The sequence below is a fragment of the Puma concolor genome, chromosome B3 (genome assembly GCF_028749965.1).
Source record: "Puma concolor isolate L17-30 chromosome B3, mPumCon1.1.hap2, whole genome shotgun sequence".
Taxonomy (NCBI): domain Eukaryota; kingdom Metazoa; phylum Chordata; class Mammalia; order Carnivora; family Felidae; genus Puma; species Puma concolor.
Genome location: NC_141672.1, coordinates 86,587,024 through 86,604,931, shown reverse-complemented (window position 1 = coordinate 86,604,931; position 17,908 = coordinate 86,587,024). Strand labels below are relative to the sequence as shown.

Genomic DNA, 17,908 nt, shown 5'->3' with positions numbered 1-17,908 from the left:
GAAGACAACATGTTCTTGGTCTAAATGTTAGAATGTAATCTCCATGAGAACTGATTTTTTTTTCTGTAAATTCTCATTGATTCATTCCCAGCTCCTAAACAATACCCAGGACACAGCAGATATTCACTATCTACTGAACAAAATAATACTAATTTTGGGGGCGCCTGGGTGGCTCAGTCAGTTGAGAGTCCGACTTCAGCTCAGGTCATGATCTCACAGCTCGTGGGTTCGAGCCCCGTATCAGGCTCTGTGCTGACAGCTCGGAGCCTGGAGCCTGGAGCCTGCTTTGGACTCTGTGTCTCCCTCTCTCTCTGCCCCTAACCCACTTGCATTCTGTCTCTGTCTCTTTCAAAAATAAATAAGCATTAAAAAAATATTAATAATTTTTATGGAATCTTTTTAGTTTTAAATTTTCTATCACTGATACTACTTCAAAGCTTCATTTCCTCAGGACCTCATATTATAGAAGTACTAAAATAATTTTCTAAGCTCACACACATATTTCTTAATAACATTTAAACTCTGTTTTCTATCAATCTCTGATACTTTCTAATCTTTATTTCTCCACCTATACAACTCAATTTGAGTGATAGGTTTCATTCTCTCCAAGTTATCTAAATGAGTATTCCTTCAACTTCAAAAAAAAAAAAAAATCTATGACCTCTTTCATAAATTCAGAATCTCACTTACTTCACCTTGAGATACTGGGCTTGACTTAGGCATTCTCTCATTCACTAAAGAAATGGACTCTCAGCTTTCACATATCTTCATTAGCCAAGAAAATTCAAGCAGGCTTTTCTTTATGCAGTTTGCATAACAAAAAGTTGTTTTGTTTTGTTTTTTTACCCTTTAGATATTTAGAACACTAAAGATAACTTTTCAAACTACATACACCCTGCCTGGAGATTCTCATATGCAAACACACAATGACAAATTGCACAATTTCAGCATTAATTTTTATACAACTTCCCATTTCATTTTTTTGTGATTTGTCACTTCAAATTGTTAGTCAAATAATTTCTTAACATGCCACACACGATTATTTCCCCAGCCCTATAGTTGGAAATAATCAATTCCTGCTCATCAACTTCTGCCTTAAAATTAAAATTCAAGGGCCGCCTGTGTGGCTCAGTCAGTTACTGACTAAAGATTTCTGCTTAGGTCATGATCTCAGGGTCATGAGTTAGAGCCCTGAACTGGTGTGGAGGCTGCTTGGGATTCTCTCTTTGCCCCTCCCCTGCTCATGCACATGTGTTCTCTCTCTCTCTCAAAATAAATGAATACATATTTAAAAAAATAAATAACATTCCTTAGTTCAAGACAGAGCTTACCTCCTGATCTTGTGGAGTATCAATAAACCTAATCTCACTTTTTCTGATTTTTGTCTCATTCTGAATATCATCTTCTTCTTGTGTCCAGGTTCTTTTTTGGCTATTACTGGTTTCTCTTATTTTATTTTCAGATGGTGAAATCTCTCTTTGATATGTCTCAATCAAAGCCTTTTCCTCAGTTTCTACGATAATAGAGTCTGAGGAATTAATCTCACCAGGGTATATAGGAAGGTTTTCCTCATTTATATATTGAGATGGACTTAAGTTCAGCTTAGTTGCAACAAACTCAATGCTTGATTCCTTACTGAAGACTGGTTGAGTTTCTAAGTGACTTAAATCAGCTGTATCTCCTTGAATCTGCTTCAGGTCATCAATACCAGTGACACTACAATTTCTCTTATTTGGCAATCTGGGCAAAAATATTCCCAAAGAACGTCTCCTTACTTTATCTTTTACAACTGTGAGTGGTACAGAGACAGTTTCAGTTCCATTATGAGAAATTTTATTTTCTTTATCTCTATCATCTTCAACATTGCTGGACACTGTGTTAATATTATGTATTTCTGTAGCTTGCTCTATACTCATATGATTGTGTGCCTTATTTACCAATGCAAGTAATTGTTCTGGAGAAGGTGGTATATGAGCAGTTTGGAAATCTAAAAATTCTTCAGTTTTTCCATTCAAATTATTCAGATCTGATTTGACACTACTAAAACTTGCAGTATTAGATGCAATTTCAGGAGATGATGCTTCTCTAGAATTAGCATGAGTGTGAATAACTTGCTTAGTCAAGTCAGAGTTACTGTGGAAGTCTGTATTGTATTTAGCTGCCTGAATATTTTTCCTCAGCTCTTTTTTACAGGCTATAGTATACTGTTGGGCATTAATGAGCATTTTGGACTCATTTGCACATGTGGGTACAGAAGAATTTCCCATAACAATATTTAAATCCTTATTTCCAGTGTTAGACAATACTGTTTCATCTTTATTCACAATTATTTGTCCTTGTTGAGATAATGGAGATAGCTGGGTTGAGAGATGAGGCTTAGAAGCCACACAGACATCATCAACAAAGGTCATCTTTAAATTATGTTTTGCCTTATCAACAAAGCCCTCCATTTGATCCTTTGGGAGCTTAAAAGATACTCGCTTTGAATTAGGTTTAGTTACCTCCCCCAGATCTTGACTATATATTAAAGTTTGATTAGCTATCACATTTTGGGGCTCCTTAATCAGATCTTGATCTTTGAGCACTGTTATAGCACAGTCTAAGTGTCCTTTGGTAATGGTTTGAGTAACTTCTTCCTCTAACAAAGAACAAGAAGCAGAGAGAGGCAGTCCCTCAGATTTCAAGTAATATTCATTGGCTAAATTGTTTGCATAAACAAGGTCGTTTTGCATTGGGCAATTACTGGCTTTCTCATCTTTATCATCTGAGGACGTGACATTCCCCTCCAAATTGTCAAAATAGGAAATAGCATTTGGTAAACACGAATAATTATCACTGGATCTACACATAGCAGTTGCATGACTGTTTGTAAAATCCATGTTTCTTCTATCTGTACTATTTAACTGACAGCTTTCAGTTTTGGCTTTTTCCAATGTATAGGCCTGGTCTACAACTTTCCCCCTGACCTGCTCATCCACAGTCCTATTGAATTTGATCATTTCTAACTGACTTTGACCCCCAGACAATGTATTAATAGGAACAGAGGGTATCACATGATGCTTTTGCTCAGAGTAAACAATTTTGTTTTCTACAGCCAGTGCTTGTTTTTCAGTGAGTTCTTGAATAGAGTGACCATCATTATGAAAAGAAATACCCAAGGTTTTTCCTTTAGCTATTCCAAATTTAGGGCACTCTTGAAGAATTTCCTCTGTGGCTTGACAATCAATGAAAACAGTATGGGATTTGGTAACTTCCAGATCACAGTGATTATCTACAAACATTACAGTTTTGTCCATAGGCCTAGTAGTTATTTTATCTGGTGAGACAGTTTCACATTCTAAGGCAGTTGTGTGACTTCTAGTCATCTCCATGTCATCCTGCCCACATGTATACAAAACAGTTTTAGAAGTTCCTGCCAAAGGCACCAAACGGGAATCCTCTCTATCTTCCAGGACACTTTTGTTACTTATTTTCACTGTACAACTCTGGGTGATATCCATACCATTTTTATCATTTTTGAAAAATGCAGTTTTGTCATTTTTGAGACTAAGGCTTTTCCTTCTCTGACTTTTGCGTGATATAGTATCATTCAGAAGTTCAGGCTTTGGTACATCTTTGTCATTTTTCCAAACGGTTGATTTAGGCACTTCCATGTTATCACCAGCTATAAATCCTACAGCTTTCTCTATAGGACCAATGTTAGGCCATTCTGTCAGTGGTGTTAGCTTGTTGACTTTTGCTGCTGAATGGTCACTTTCACCATTCTCTGGAAAGAAAACACTGTCCTCTGCAGAAGGAAATGTCACTCTTGGCTTTTCTGGGCTTTTTCTTTTGCATAGTTCAAAGTCAGGTCTGTCTGTAAGCACAGTCCTATCCTTTGCTTGGAAGTCAATGAAAACAGTGTGGGACTTTGTCATTTCCAGTTCATTGTAATTATCTACAAACATTACAGTTTTGTCAACAGGCCTAGTGATTTCGTCCAGTGAGACAGTTTTACATTCTATAGCAGCTGTGTGACTTCTAGTGACCTCCATGTCATCTTGCCCACACGTATACAGAACAGTTTTAGAAGTTCCTGCCAAAGGCACCAAATGAAAATCTTGTTCATTTAATAAAGGTTTATGATTTATTTCCACTGTAAAACTCTTGGTGATATCCATATCATTCTCATCACCCTCTGAAAATACAATAGTCTTATCAACTTTTAGTCTGCCAACACTTTTCCTTCCACAAATTTTGACATCTTGCTTTTCATTCAGAAATCCAAGTTTCTGTATACTTTTGTCCTCCAACACATCTATGTTATCATTAGAAACAAATACTCCAATTTTCTCTGCAGGAGTTTTACTACATTTTTCGACTTTTACAGCTATCTGTTTGTTTACTGTTGTCAGCTGGCTGTTAGTATTTTCTAAATCAGTCTTACCCAATTCTTGTACCTCAGAAGGACCAAATCCAATGACAACAGTATGACTCTTGGTTAGATCCATATTTTGTTCTTCCTCTGAACAAATAATTGTCTTGTCATGAGAACAGTCAAGTGTGGGATTGCCTAAACTTTTCCTTAGTGGCTCAGGCAGTTTAGAATTCTGGCCTGGTGCAGATTTCACTGTGTAACTGTTAACAGCAATATTATGATTTTTCATGGTAGACTGTCCTTCTAATACAGAAAATGACTCTGTGGTAGGAAATAAAGGTTGCTGACATAAAACTGTATTTCCACTATTTCCCAGTGTTACTTGTTTCTCAAGATTTCCACCAGAGTATACCATATTATGGCTTGTTGCTATGTCTTGATTAGCATCAGCTGAGTGAGGAGAATCTTTGTCAAGATAGGGTGCAATCTTGAAAACTTGATCTTTGTCTTTGCCCCAGGTGTCAGTTGGGGTGTTTTTAGATATTTTGTCTGGCTGTTGGGATGGTTCCATATGACTTTTGGTCATTTCTTCCCATTCATTTGAAGAGCTTTTGCTTTGAGAGTGAAATTTACTGGTATTCTCAGATGTTAGATTGTAAGATGCAAGAGGAACTTGACTTCCTAGGTTAGTTGTGTGGCTTCTAGTCAAATCCATATCTTCATCTGTGAATATTTCAGTCTTTTTGTCAGTCAATGAAAAGGATGAAGAATTTGCCAGGCTCTGCTGTAATCTTCCCTTAAATTCATGAGGAACTGAGCTACAATTTATATTTATTTCCTCATCCTCTGACATGGTTTTGAGATTTTGGAGCATCATTTCTTTTTCAGATACTCGTGTGTCTGCTCTCTGTATGTTTGTCTGATCTTGTTTAAAAATCTGATTATCTATTGCAACTGTATGACTCCTGGTAATGTCCATGCTATCCTCTCCTAAATAAACAGTTTTCTCTGTGACAACAGACATGGTATCTGGATTGGGATATATTTTAGAATAATTACTCTCATTCTTCAGTAAATTTTTCTCTTCTCTCATACCTGAGAGACACTTGGTTAGTTCCATAGCATCATTACTGCTAGAACAGAAAAATGTTTTATGATCTTGAGTAGCTGGGCTCACACATATAGATTCTGGAATCATGGCCAATGTTCTGGCATCTTGGTTAGAAGTCTGTGTGACTATGTGAGTTTCTGTCTCTGTAATAGGACTTCTGATAGTATGTATTTCACCCTTAGGGTTGAAAGAAGGGTCTTGAAAAGCAGCACTCAGTTTATTCTTTAAGAATGTCTTCTTTCCTGGAGCTTTAGTTCCATAAGCTGTTGGAATATCCATCATGACATTCTGAGTTTGATTTTCTGTATTAGATAAATTATCTGCTGAGGGAAAATTCTGGATAGTGTGATTAACTTTCAAGTCCATAAAGTCATTGCCATAAATTGTAATATCATCACCTTTAAATTCCCTTAAGCTGGTCTCACTGGATGTGGGAACCAAAGTCTGAATATTGGCTGTATGACACTGGGTGAAATTCATCTCATCATCTTGTTCTCTAAAGATTCTAGTCATGTTATTGCTATTTTCATCTACCCTAAGAGATACATGCATTTGATGTACAGAAGAGGCCCTATTTGATTCTTTGGGATGAACAGATATCTCAAAATTTTCTTTATCCGGTCCTGTTAAAGCATTAGATTTTCCTGTTTTCAATCTTTTTATGAAGTCATTAAAATTTATTTTCTTTTCTGAAGAAGTGCTTTGATCCATGGAAAAATTTAATTCCTTTTTCATTCCTAAATCCTTAGTATGGAGCTTTAAGTTAGCCAGAAATGATGTGGTATCTATCTTAGTGGATTTTTCACTTTTGGTACAATCTAAAAGGCCTTTGGTAATCATCACAGTGTGACTTGTTGTTAGATCCATCTGGTTTTCATCTGAAAAGACGACTGTCTGGTCATGTGCATGTTTCTTTTCATGGCTGTGTTCTGCAACTGAAATCTATAATGAAAGCAAAATGTAGGAGATTAGATCAAATGCAAACTTTTAGAAAGGTATTTTATAACATGTACTATATACAGAGTACTATATAAACAATCCTCAACGATGGTTTCATGATATACTGTTTGTCTGAATCAGTGACATGGTATGTAGCATATTTTTGCACAAATTGAAAGTTCAAGGTTAATTATACACCTACTAGAAGGACTAAAACATGAAAAAGACTGACGATGTCAATTATAATAAAAATTCTAATTACTAATTAGATAGGTCATTCTCATGCTAAATAAAAAAGACTGAGAAAGGGATAAGTGCATGACAGCTAATTTATAGTATGCTCTCCTCTTAGAAGTTGGGTTCTTTTTGAATCTTAAAGCAGTGGTTTTATTTGTAAGGATACAGCCTAACTTCTTGCTGCTCAAAGTACGGTCCGTGCACTAGTATCATCAGGAGATTAGAAGTAAAGAATCACAGGGCCTGTGCCAGATGTACTGGAAAAGTATCTATATTTCAACAAAATCCTGAGTTCATATGCTCATTACAGTTTGAGAAGTCCTGATATAATTAATATATTTCCCTATTATTTATACTGGTTGTGACTGAACTGTCCTTAGTTAACTGAAAAGGTAAGAAGTTTTCCAGTCTATGCTGGTCCACTTTGGTAATTAACCACTAAATCATGCCATTACCATTAATGTTTTTGTGTGTTAACTATCAAGGGAGACTAAAATATAAAGGCACATGCATGAACTCATACCTCTCTCTGTTGCATCTGAGACTGAATGGGAGCACAAAGCAATGTGTTCATTCCTATTGAAAAAGAAGAAAAAACTATAGTCAATAAGAAAAAAATATATTATCAAGAGCCTGATTTTTCTTTCCTTAGGTTCTTTATCATTTATGAGTATTTACTTAGTATTATCAGTTACTAAGCCCTTCATAAGAACTTAGGTATTAAATTTCATTAAGACTTCCAATTGTCCCATTTTAGGGACAGAGAGATCAGCGATTATTATATTCTCTATGTGACTGAAATATTTTTAGAATGTGGTAAATTTGTTTTATCAAAGTTTATTTATTTATTTTGAGAGAGAGAGATCAAGTGAAGGAGAGGCAGAGAGAGGGAGAGAATCCCAAGCAGGCTCCACGCTCAGCATGGAGCCCAATGCGGGGCCCAATCTCACAGCTGTGAGATTATAACCTGAGCCAATATCAAGAGTTAGACGCTTTGGGGTGCCAGGGTGACTCAGTCGGTTGAGTGACCGACTTCGGCTCAGGTCATGATCTCATGGTTTGTAAGTTCGAGCCCCGTGTTGGGCTCTGTGCTGACAGCTCGGAGCCTGGAGCCTGCTTGATTCTGTGTCTCCCTCTCTCTCTGCCCCTCCCCCACTCATGCTCGGTCTCTGTCTCAGAAATAAACATTAAAAAAAAAAAAAAGAGTTAGACACTTAACCAACTGAGCCACTCAGGCACTCCTAGGATGTAGTGATTTAAAAAAAAAAAAATTTTTTTTTAATGTTTATTTATTTTAGAGACAGAGAGACAGAGCACAAGCAGGGGAGGGGCAGAGAGAGCCAGAGACAGAATCCGAAGCAGGCTGCAGGCTCTGAGCTGTCAGCACAGAGCCAGACGCGGGGCTCGAACCCACAAACCAGGAGATCATGACCTGAGCTGAAGTCAGACACCCAACCGACTAAGCCACCCAAGCGCCCCACGGATATAGTGATTTTAAAGGGGGAACTGTAAAGTTGGAAAGTTTGGAGTACTTTTTTTTTCCCTCCATTTTATTTTTATTCTCTGGATAGTAGAGGTTACATGGGAAAGAATACCCAGCTGATGAGATAGATATGTTAGAGTAAGGAGTAACTGGGTGGCTCAGTTGGTTGAATGTCAGACTCTTGGTTTCAGCTCAGGTCACGGTCCCAGGGTCATGGGATTCAGCCCCATATCAAGCACTGCAGGGAGCCTGCCTGAGATTCTCTCTTTCTCTCTGTCCCTCTCCCTGACTCATGCGCATTCTCTCTCATAAAAAAATAAAATAAAATAAATGAAATGTTAGATAAAGATTTTGAAGCATCTTTTATTTTATGTTAAAGAATCTAAACATTTTTTTTAATGTTTATTTATTTTTGAGAGACAGAGCATGATCAGGGGAGAGGCACAGAGAGAGACACAGAATCCAAAGCAGGCTCCAGGCTCTGAGCTGTCAGCACAGCCCAACGCAGGGCTCGAACTCACAAACCCCGAGATCATGACCTGAGCTGAAGTCGGACACTTAACCAACTGAGCCACCCAGGTGCCTCTACGTTAAAGGATCTAGATGCTTCCATGATGAGATGTGCGTTTTATAAAAAATAACTCCAGAGAAGAAGAAAGTAGATTTAAGAGAAGATGAACCAATGAGGAGCTGCTACAATATTGCAGATATAAAGAGGATGAAAATTTATGTTTGGGTAAGAGAAAATGAGAATGAAAATAAGAGATTAGACTCAAGACTTTTTGAATTGAAATATAAAGATTTAGGTCACAAATGGACTTTCGAAATAGGAAGGGATTGAAGACGCTATATAAAACAGGAAATACATTTTATAATACTTAAATTTAAAGGCAAATCTTTAGACCATTTTTTTAAGTTTTTATTTAAATTCCAGTCAGCCAAGTGGTTAACATACAGTGTAATATTAGTTTCAGGTGTACAATATAGTGATTCAACACTTCCATACAACACTGGTACACATCACAAAAATCTTTAGAACATTTTAAAGTGTTTATAGCAGGGCACCTGGATGGCTCTATCAGACATTAAGCATCCAACTTCAACTCAGGTCATGATTTCAGTTTGTGAGTTCGAGCCCCACATTGGGCTCTGTAATAACATAACACCTCAGAGCCTGGAGCCTGCTTCAGATTCTTTGTCTCCCTCTCTCTCTGCCCTTCCCCTGTTCATTCTCTGTCTCTCAAAAATAAATAAACATTAAAAAAAGTTTTAAAGAGTTTATGGCAACCCTGATTGAATATGATGAAGTAATTACAGGCTTTTTTATTAAAAAAAATTTTTTTTAACATTTTATTCATTTTTGAAAGACAGAGTGTGATTGGGGTCGGGGCACAGAGAGAGACACAGAATCTGAAGCAGGCTCCAGACTCTGAGCTATCACACAGAGCCCGAAGTGGGGCTCAAACTCACAGACTGCGAGTTCATGACCTGAGCTGAAGTTGAATGCTCAACTGACTGAGCCACCCAGGTGCCCCATTATAGGTTTTTTGTTCAAAGTTTTACTTATATATCAAGCTTTCATTCATTTATCCAACAAATATTTACTCAGAACCCATTATATGCCTCAAAACTCAACTATCTACCAAGGCACAAAGAATAAACAAAATTTCTGGACTCAGAGTTCCTAGTTTAATAAGACAGCCAGAAGTAAATACCTGAAATACAATGTGTAAATTCTACAAAAGACTGAGACATAAAAGGTATGGTATGATAGTACAAGACAGAGTGATTCCTTGGTTTTGTCAGAGAAGGCTCCATTTAACCCAGTACTACTTAGTGTGTGGTGCCAATCTGTGAACTGCCTGTTACCAATTCATGATGAAATAAGGAACTTGCAACCAATGTAAATCATGTGATATTTCCTTCATCAAGAAAGTTTTACTAAGAAAAAAAATGTCACCTAACTCAACAGTAGCTTACTGCCAGAGTTGATTTACATTATAGTGCAAGTTCCTTTTCTGTCATGGACTATAACACTTTGTGGACTGGCTATTTTTTTTTTTTAAGATTTTATTTTTAAGTAATCCCTAAACCCACTGTGGGGATCAAACTCACAATCCTGAGATCAAGAGTTGCATACTCCACTGACTGACCCAGCCAGGCACAATGGACTGGCTATTTTGAATAGGACTGAAATTAAGCTAAGTGAAAAACTAAGTTAAGTGAAAAATGAGAAGACCGATAGGCAATTTGGAATAGGAAGGTCTCTTCAGATAAAAGAAACAGCATTTATAAATGGATACAGGCAGAAAAAAAGTCAACATGGAGAACTATAAATACTTTTTCATGGGCTAGAACAAAGTATGTCTATAAAGGGCAGGAGATAAGATTGGAGAAGTTGGGGCACCTGGGTGGCTCAGTTGGTTAAGTGTCTGACTTCAGCTCATGCCATAATCTCATGGTTTATGAGTTTGAGCCTCATGTCGAGCCCGTCAGGCTCCACGCTGACAGTGTGGAACCTGCTTGGAATTCTCTCTCCTTCTCTCTCTCTGCCCTTCCCAACTCACACTTTCTCTCTCTCTCTCTCTCTCTCAAGAATTAAAAAAAAAAAAAAAAAACTTAAAAAAAAAAAAAAGATTGGAGAAGACCAGCCAAATTACAAAGGGCTAAGCCTATGCCAAAGAGGTGGGTTTTATCCTATAAGCAAAAAAAGTGTCATTGAACAATTTTAAGTCAGTGGGTAATATCAGATTTAGAAATATATAAAATGGTTCATAAGGATAAGAAACTAAGTACAATAGTACCCCACAAAAGAATAATGATTTGCAGGTAACAGATTTGCAGGACATTTAGGATAAAGAATAGAGTGAAACCAAGTGGATATGGGGAATGAGGAAAAGTTCAAAAATGACTCAACTCCTGACTGGAGTGAATGACTGAGTGTGAATCCAAAAATAGAGAAAACAAGAGGAACAGCAAGTCTGGCAGAAATAACAGAAGTTTGCAAAATATCAAAGTGAAGATTTTGTGTAAAGAACAGAGTTCTCTTTACATTTTTTTCCCACAGTTCTTTTACACATTATTTTGTCAGAAATTTGGATAAAGAGAAAGGTATGTGGTAAGAAAAGTATTGTGGTCATACTCACCAGTAATCTCACAGTAGTTATCTTCTGGATTCTTGTTCCTAAAAATTAAAAAGTATTTTCAAAATCTATACCCCAAACAATTACCAAGTATCACAACAGTTAGAAAGGGTAGGGAAGGTCTAAGGATTTCATAGGGTGACTGGCAGAAAAATACAAAGACAGCCTTTAAAAAGACTCCTCTGACGGAAAAAATTACAAGGCAATTAAAGGACCCTTTTCAGATTGGTCTTAAGGCCTTGTTAATTTCAAGGATACTATAAAAATATGCTTAATATATGCCGCTGTTTTTTTCAAAAAAACAACCTATAAAGCGACTCATTTTCTAGAAATTCATCCTGAAAACCAAACAAAAAAAAGGTAAAACAACCCAAATGTCCATCAATAGGCAGCTGACTAAATGCTGATGCAGACATACAACAAATTATAAAAGATTGAGTTATATCTATATATAACAACATGGAAAGTGTTACAAGACATACTATTAAATGTTCTCATTTTTGTCTTAAAAAAAAAACTAAAGATAAACATCACTTGGAAATACATTTAAATTTCTGCAAGGACATCCAAAATTATCAACAGTGGTTAACTGTGAAAAGCCTAAGCTTAGAGTATTTTCTGCATCAGTATATAAGAAGAATCTTTTTTTCCAGCTCAACAGTAGTCAATTACACGGAAAATTTGTAAATGCTGCAGTGAATAATCTTACATGTTTATCATTTCAAACATTTACAAATATCTTGATGAAATAAATTCCCAGGCATGAAATTGCTGAGTCAAAGGACATGTATATTTAAAATTTTGAATGATACTGCCAGCTGCCTTCTTCAATTTAACATCCACTAACAATGAGTGACTTTTTACCTATATTCTCAGATGATTAGATGAAAAATTATATCTCATTAACAGTCTTTGTATTTCTCTTATGATGAATGAAAATAAACATCTTTTCATTTGTGCAAGAGCTATTGGTATTTATTTTTCTCTATATTATGATAAGAAAGACTAATTTAATGAAATAATCTGAAAACTTGGTATTGCCTTGTATTAGCTGTTGTATTTAAGAATTTATATGTGAAAGCAGAGTGTTTCATCACTCTGTTAAAAAGATAAGCTGGACAATGCACACACTTATGAGAGAAAGCAATATATTAAATTCTGCAAAGAATCTGTTTTCTGAATTAACCTTAAGTATTCCACAAAAGGGACACAAAAATAAAAACAAAAAAAATTTAATTTAAAAACACTGCATTTAACAGGGATAAAGAGCTTTTAAAATGTGAATCACATTTTCTTTACTTACTGTATAAATAGAACATTTTCTCCTGCATCTGTTTCTAAAAATAAAATAAAAATTAAATTTGTTCAAGGATACACTGATAAAACATTAGAAAAATTAATAGCAATTAAAAAAAAAGAAATTACTATATACCCACCTTACTTTCTGCCTCTCATGGCTCAAGTTACACTTATTTTAAAATAAATTTAAAAAAATATATTTTTATTTATTTATTTAAAAAAATTTTTTTTCAACGTTTTTTATTTATTTTTGGGACAGAGAGAGACAGAGCATGAATGGGGGAGGGGCAGAGAGAGAGGGAGACACAGAATCGGAAACAGGCTCCAGGCTCCGAGCCATCAGCCCAGAGCCTGACGCAGGGCTCGAACTCACGGACCGCGAGATCGTGACCTGGCTGAAGTCGGACGCTTAACCGACTGCGCCACCCAGGCGCCCCTATTTTTATTTATTTTTGAGAGAGAGACAGAACACGAGCAGGGGAGGAACAGTGAGAGAGGGAGACACAGAATCCAAAGCAAGTTCCAGGCTCTGAGCTGTCAGCACAGAGCCCGATGCGGGGCTCAAACTCACTGTGAGTTCATGACCTGAGCTGAAGTCGGATGCTTAACCGACTGAGCCACCCAGGTGCCCCGCAAGTTATACCTTTTAAGCAGTGAGATAGACAGTAAGTTTATTAAGTTTTATCAATTACCTGGTTAAATGGCAACAGTGAAATTTTAAAGTTCATTTATTTTGAGAGAGAGCATGTACATGCACAGGTGCACACAAGCAGGAGAGAGGCAGAGAGAGGGAGAGAGAGAATCCTAAGCAGGCTCCATGTTCAGCACAGAGCCCAACTTGGGGCTCGATACCATGACTGTGAGATCATGACCTGAACTGAAACCAAGAGTTGGACACTCAAAAAACTGAGCCACCCACGTGCCCCAGCCACAGGAAAATTTTATAGAAAACAGATTTAGCAGAGATTGCAATAACATATTTACCTGTAATTTCTGACTTTACTATTTTCATATGAGACTCTGTCTGGAATACTCTAGAAGAGAAAATAAAGATTAGTGAAAATCTGTAATTTTTAATTAGAACCCTATGGTGCTAACTTATAGTCTTGACATAGGTAAAGATAACTGATTTCAGCTTCCTCTTTGCTATATTATATACTATTAATTTTTCAAAAGTCAAAATTCACTTACATTAAAATCTGTTATGGTTTTTTAATGAACTCTGACAAAAATCATTATTTTATCCCTTTTAATAACCTAAAATATTCATTTTATTCAACAGAGCATTTATTATGCACTCACTATATACTTGATGCTATATACTAGAGTCTGATAGATGATCCTTGACCTCAAGGAGTTTTCACTGTAAGTAGAGAGCTGGAACAGTGATTATCAACATTACTTTACTGAACTTTTTATTTTATTTTATATTTTTTACATTTATTTATTTTTGATAGACAGAGAGAGACAGAGCACAAGTGGGGGAGGGGCAGAGAGAGAAGGAGACAGAATCCGAAGCAGGCTCCAGGCTCCGAGCTGTCAGTACAGAGCCCGACGCATGGCTCCAACTCACAAACTGCGAGATCATGACCTGAGCCGAAGTCAGACGCTTAACTGACTGAGCCACCCAGGTGCCCCTACTAAATTTTTTATTAACAGTTCCGATAAGATAGCATGGACTCCAGAGGAAGGGACCTCTTTTCATTGGGAGGATTAAGCTTCTGAAGAAGCAGCATTGATATCTGCCTTGAATAATCTGGCTAGTTCATTTTTATTTTAATATGAAGTATCATTCATTACTGATAAGCTCTTTTTGTTGTTGTTGGAGAGACAGAGAGCGTGTGTACCCCAAGAACCTCTTCTTTAAAATTTCAAAAGTTTAGGGGCGCCTGGGTGGCGCAGTCGGTTAAGCGTCCGACTTCAACCAGGTCACGATCTCACGGTCCGTGAGTTCGAGCCCCGCGTCGGGCTCTGGGCTGATGGCTCAGAGCCTGGAGCCTGTTTCCGATTCTGTGTCTCCCTCTCTCTCTGCCCCTCGCCCGTTCATGCTCTGTCTCTCTCTGTCCCAAAAATAAATAAACGTTGAAAAAAAAAATTAAAATTTCAAAAGTTTAAATTACAAAAAGCAGTGAACATCTGCATGCATACAGTGTGACAAGCCCTCTGCTATGTTGTTTATATGCATTTTAATGATTATAACAATTACCATGTTGTTTTATCGATGTAGATACTAAAGGTCATAAAAGTTAAGTAACTCCCAAAGTCATAGAACTAGTAAGTGGCAGAGCCAAAATGCAAACCCAAATCTGACTTCAAAACCTGAGCTTATAACTACCAAGCTATCCTAGAAACAATTTTTCTTCAAATGATTTACAATAGAAATAGAAGCCTTTTTATTCAATATGACCAGGATCAGTAGTTGGCCAATTAATTAAAAAAAAAAAAAGCCTTTTAAAATAAGGAATCATAACTGATCCATACACACCTTACACATTAAAAAATTTTAAACATAAGTGGACTTTAATTTGCAAATCTCCGAATGTCAATCTAAGGACTTTACTTTGAGTGGATCTATAGGTTCAATTTTAGTGTTTTTATCAAGAGGAATAAACAAAGAAACTTTCAAGTAATATGAACACAGAATCCTTCTAAATTTTCATGAAAGATTTCCCTATGGTTGTCTCAGCCATACCAAATTTGAAAGTACTTTTAAAAATAAATTCACCTTTATCAACTTTTTCCCTAGCTGTTCATTACAACTTTCACAGAAATAACGATCTTTGTCTTTGAATTCATTTTCATCAGTTTATCTAATATTAAATTAAGTTATACAATTACAACAACTTCAAGCAGATGAACAAGACAAATACTTCTTGGAAAGCCTACCAATCAAGTCTCAGGAACTGAAGTTTATGGACAGGAAAGGTCAGTGATATCTATACTGTAGATATCAGTATATTTTACAAGGGGGATGGAGAATATAGGTTATTCTAATAATTTAGTGAGGTGGGAGTTATTAAGAGAGTTTTTACTATGCTTGTTTCTACATCTAAAATCTTGTAATTCTTTTTCAATTAATCTTTTAACAAAGAATACTTTCTTGAAACACTGTTTATACATTGTTTAATAGTATTTAAATTGACACTGCGCTAACATACATTACCTTATTTTGGCCATGCAATAACACTAACAGATATGTGAGGACTATTATTTCCATCCTAAAAAAGTAGGAAACTGATGTTCTTTAAGAGACTTGCTAGGGACTATGTAGTAATAAGCAAGAACTTGTTCCAGGTTTTTTGGTTTAGAACCTAAAATTCCTTTTAACATCCCAGAGCCATTGCAGGAAAGTATGTATAATGAGTAGATTATAACCAAGGAAAGGAAAGGGTGGGCTAGGTTTAACAGTAACAGGGAAAGGTAATCAGAAGCAGTGGAAAAAGCAGGAGACTAGGAATCAGGAGACCTATATTATAGCTGTTGGCTCTGTCACTACCTATGTTACCTTAGGAAAGTTATATCACTTCTCTGGCTTCAATCTTCTCACTAAAACGTGAAGAGTTTGGACTATTATTGTCTCTCTAACATTACTTCTAATTTCACTTTTTTTTTTTTAAAGTAAACTTTCCCTCCAGTGTGGGGTTTGAATTCACAACCCCAAGATTAAGAGTCGCATACGCTACCAACTAAGCCAGTCAAGAGCTCCAGATTACTTCTAACTTTAACATTCTATCATCCTTAACACATATTTAAGTAAAAAATGCTGTTATTTTCTCCTGGACAGATAGTAAAAGAATCCTATCTCAGTTACCCCTGTTTCCAAAGTTCCCTGTTAATTCTAGGAACATGTTTTTTATTAGCCAAACTCACTATAAAACAAATAAAATAAACAGAATAAGCAACAAATCTAAAAAACAAGGAAAACAGGAAGAGAACCATTATAACAATCAGACAGACCTAAAAAATATAGTCTAATCCCACAAATAATAAGGGTAACTAGAGGAAAAAGAAAATACCAGCAATGTGAAAAATGTAAGAAGACATAATAATATGATTAAGAACGGTCTGATGAAAAATAGTCAAGAGTCTGAGCCCTACCTCTTTGTATGTGTGTGTATGTATGTGTGTACTTTCTTTATCCATTCATCTATTGATATACACTTGGGATGCTTCCATATATCTTTTCTATTATATATATACATTTTTTTTTCAAATTTTGACTTGAATTCTAGTTAACATATAGTGTACTATTGGTTTCAGTAGAATTTAGTGATTCATCACTTACATATTAACACCCAGTACTCATTGTAACAAGTACCCTCCTTAATACCCACTACCTGTTTAGCCCATCCCCAACCCAACTCCCTCCATCAACCCTTAGTTTGTTCTCTACTGTTAAGAGTCAGTTAAGGTCTGCTCCCCGCCCCAGTTTTTCCCTTCCCATATGTTCATGTTTTGTTTCCTAAATTCCACATATATGGTATTTGTCTTTCACGGACTTATTTTACTTAGCATAATACACTCTAGCTCCATCCAGATCATTGCAAATGGCAAGATTTCATTCTTTTTGATGGCTAATTAATATTCCATTGTACATATGTGCCACATCTCCTTTATCCATTCATCAGTCAAAGGACACTTGGGCTCTTTCCATAGTTTGGCTATTGTTGATAATGCTGCTATAAACATCAAGGTGCATGTAGCCCTTCGAATCTGTATTTTTGTATCCTTGGGTAAATAACCTGCAACTGCTGGATCATAGGGTAGTTCTATTTTTAACTTTTTGAGAAACCTCCACAGTGTGTTCCAGAGTATGAGCCCTACCTCATAATAGGTATGGAAACTTGAGCAAGTTACTCAAGCTAAGCCTCAGTTTCCTTATTCATAAAATGAGATGATTGTTAGGATTCAATGAGTAATACTGAGGCTCAGTTGGATGGGTGACAAACTCTTGATTTCGGCTCAGATCATGACCTCATGGTTCATGGGACTGAGTCCTGCGTCTGAGTGTGCAGCCTGCTTAGGATTCTCTCTCTCCCTCTCTCTGCCCCTCCTCTGCTCATGCGCGTGTGCACTCTCTCTCCCTCAAAATAAATAAACTTGAAAAAAAACAACAGAAATAGACAAGACTGCTTAACTCAGGCTCTAACTAAAACCCATTGTGCTTATTTATTATTGCACTTTTTTTAAGACATTGACGAAGGTGCTTTGCAATGACCTGGAACTTTCCAATATACCAAACAAAAAAAGCCCTGATAGCAAGGGAATGCCTAGAAGACGACACCCCAGTGTCCCCTTTTCTGCCCATGATCATAGGCTGAACACACACCAATCCCCAC

The 17,908-nt window shown here is 36.5% G+C and overlaps 1 protein-coding gene across 2 annotated transcripts in view; it reads right to left on the bottom strand.

The window, feature by feature from the left end:
• Nucleotides 1-17,908, bottom strand: part of KNL1 (kinetochore scaffold 1) — a 69,266-nt gene that overhangs the window by 29,938 nt on the left and 21,420 nt on the right. For both annotated transcript variants that reach the window (XM_086710383.1, XM_086710382.1), the window contains 5 exons: nt 13,554-13,603; nt 12,574-12,607; nt 11,274-11,311; nt 7,168-7,220; nt 1,332-6,410 (listed from right to left, as the gene is read on the bottom strand). In XM_086710383.1, the coding sequence (XP_086566509.1) occupies nt 1,332-6,410; nt 7,168-7,220; nt 11,274-11,311; nt 12,574-12,607; nt 13,554-13,603 (5,254 nt within the window). The remainder of the gene's footprint in view (nt 1-1,331; nt 6,411-7,167; nt 7,221-11,273; nt 11,312-12,573; nt 12,608-13,553; nt 13,604-17,908) is intronic.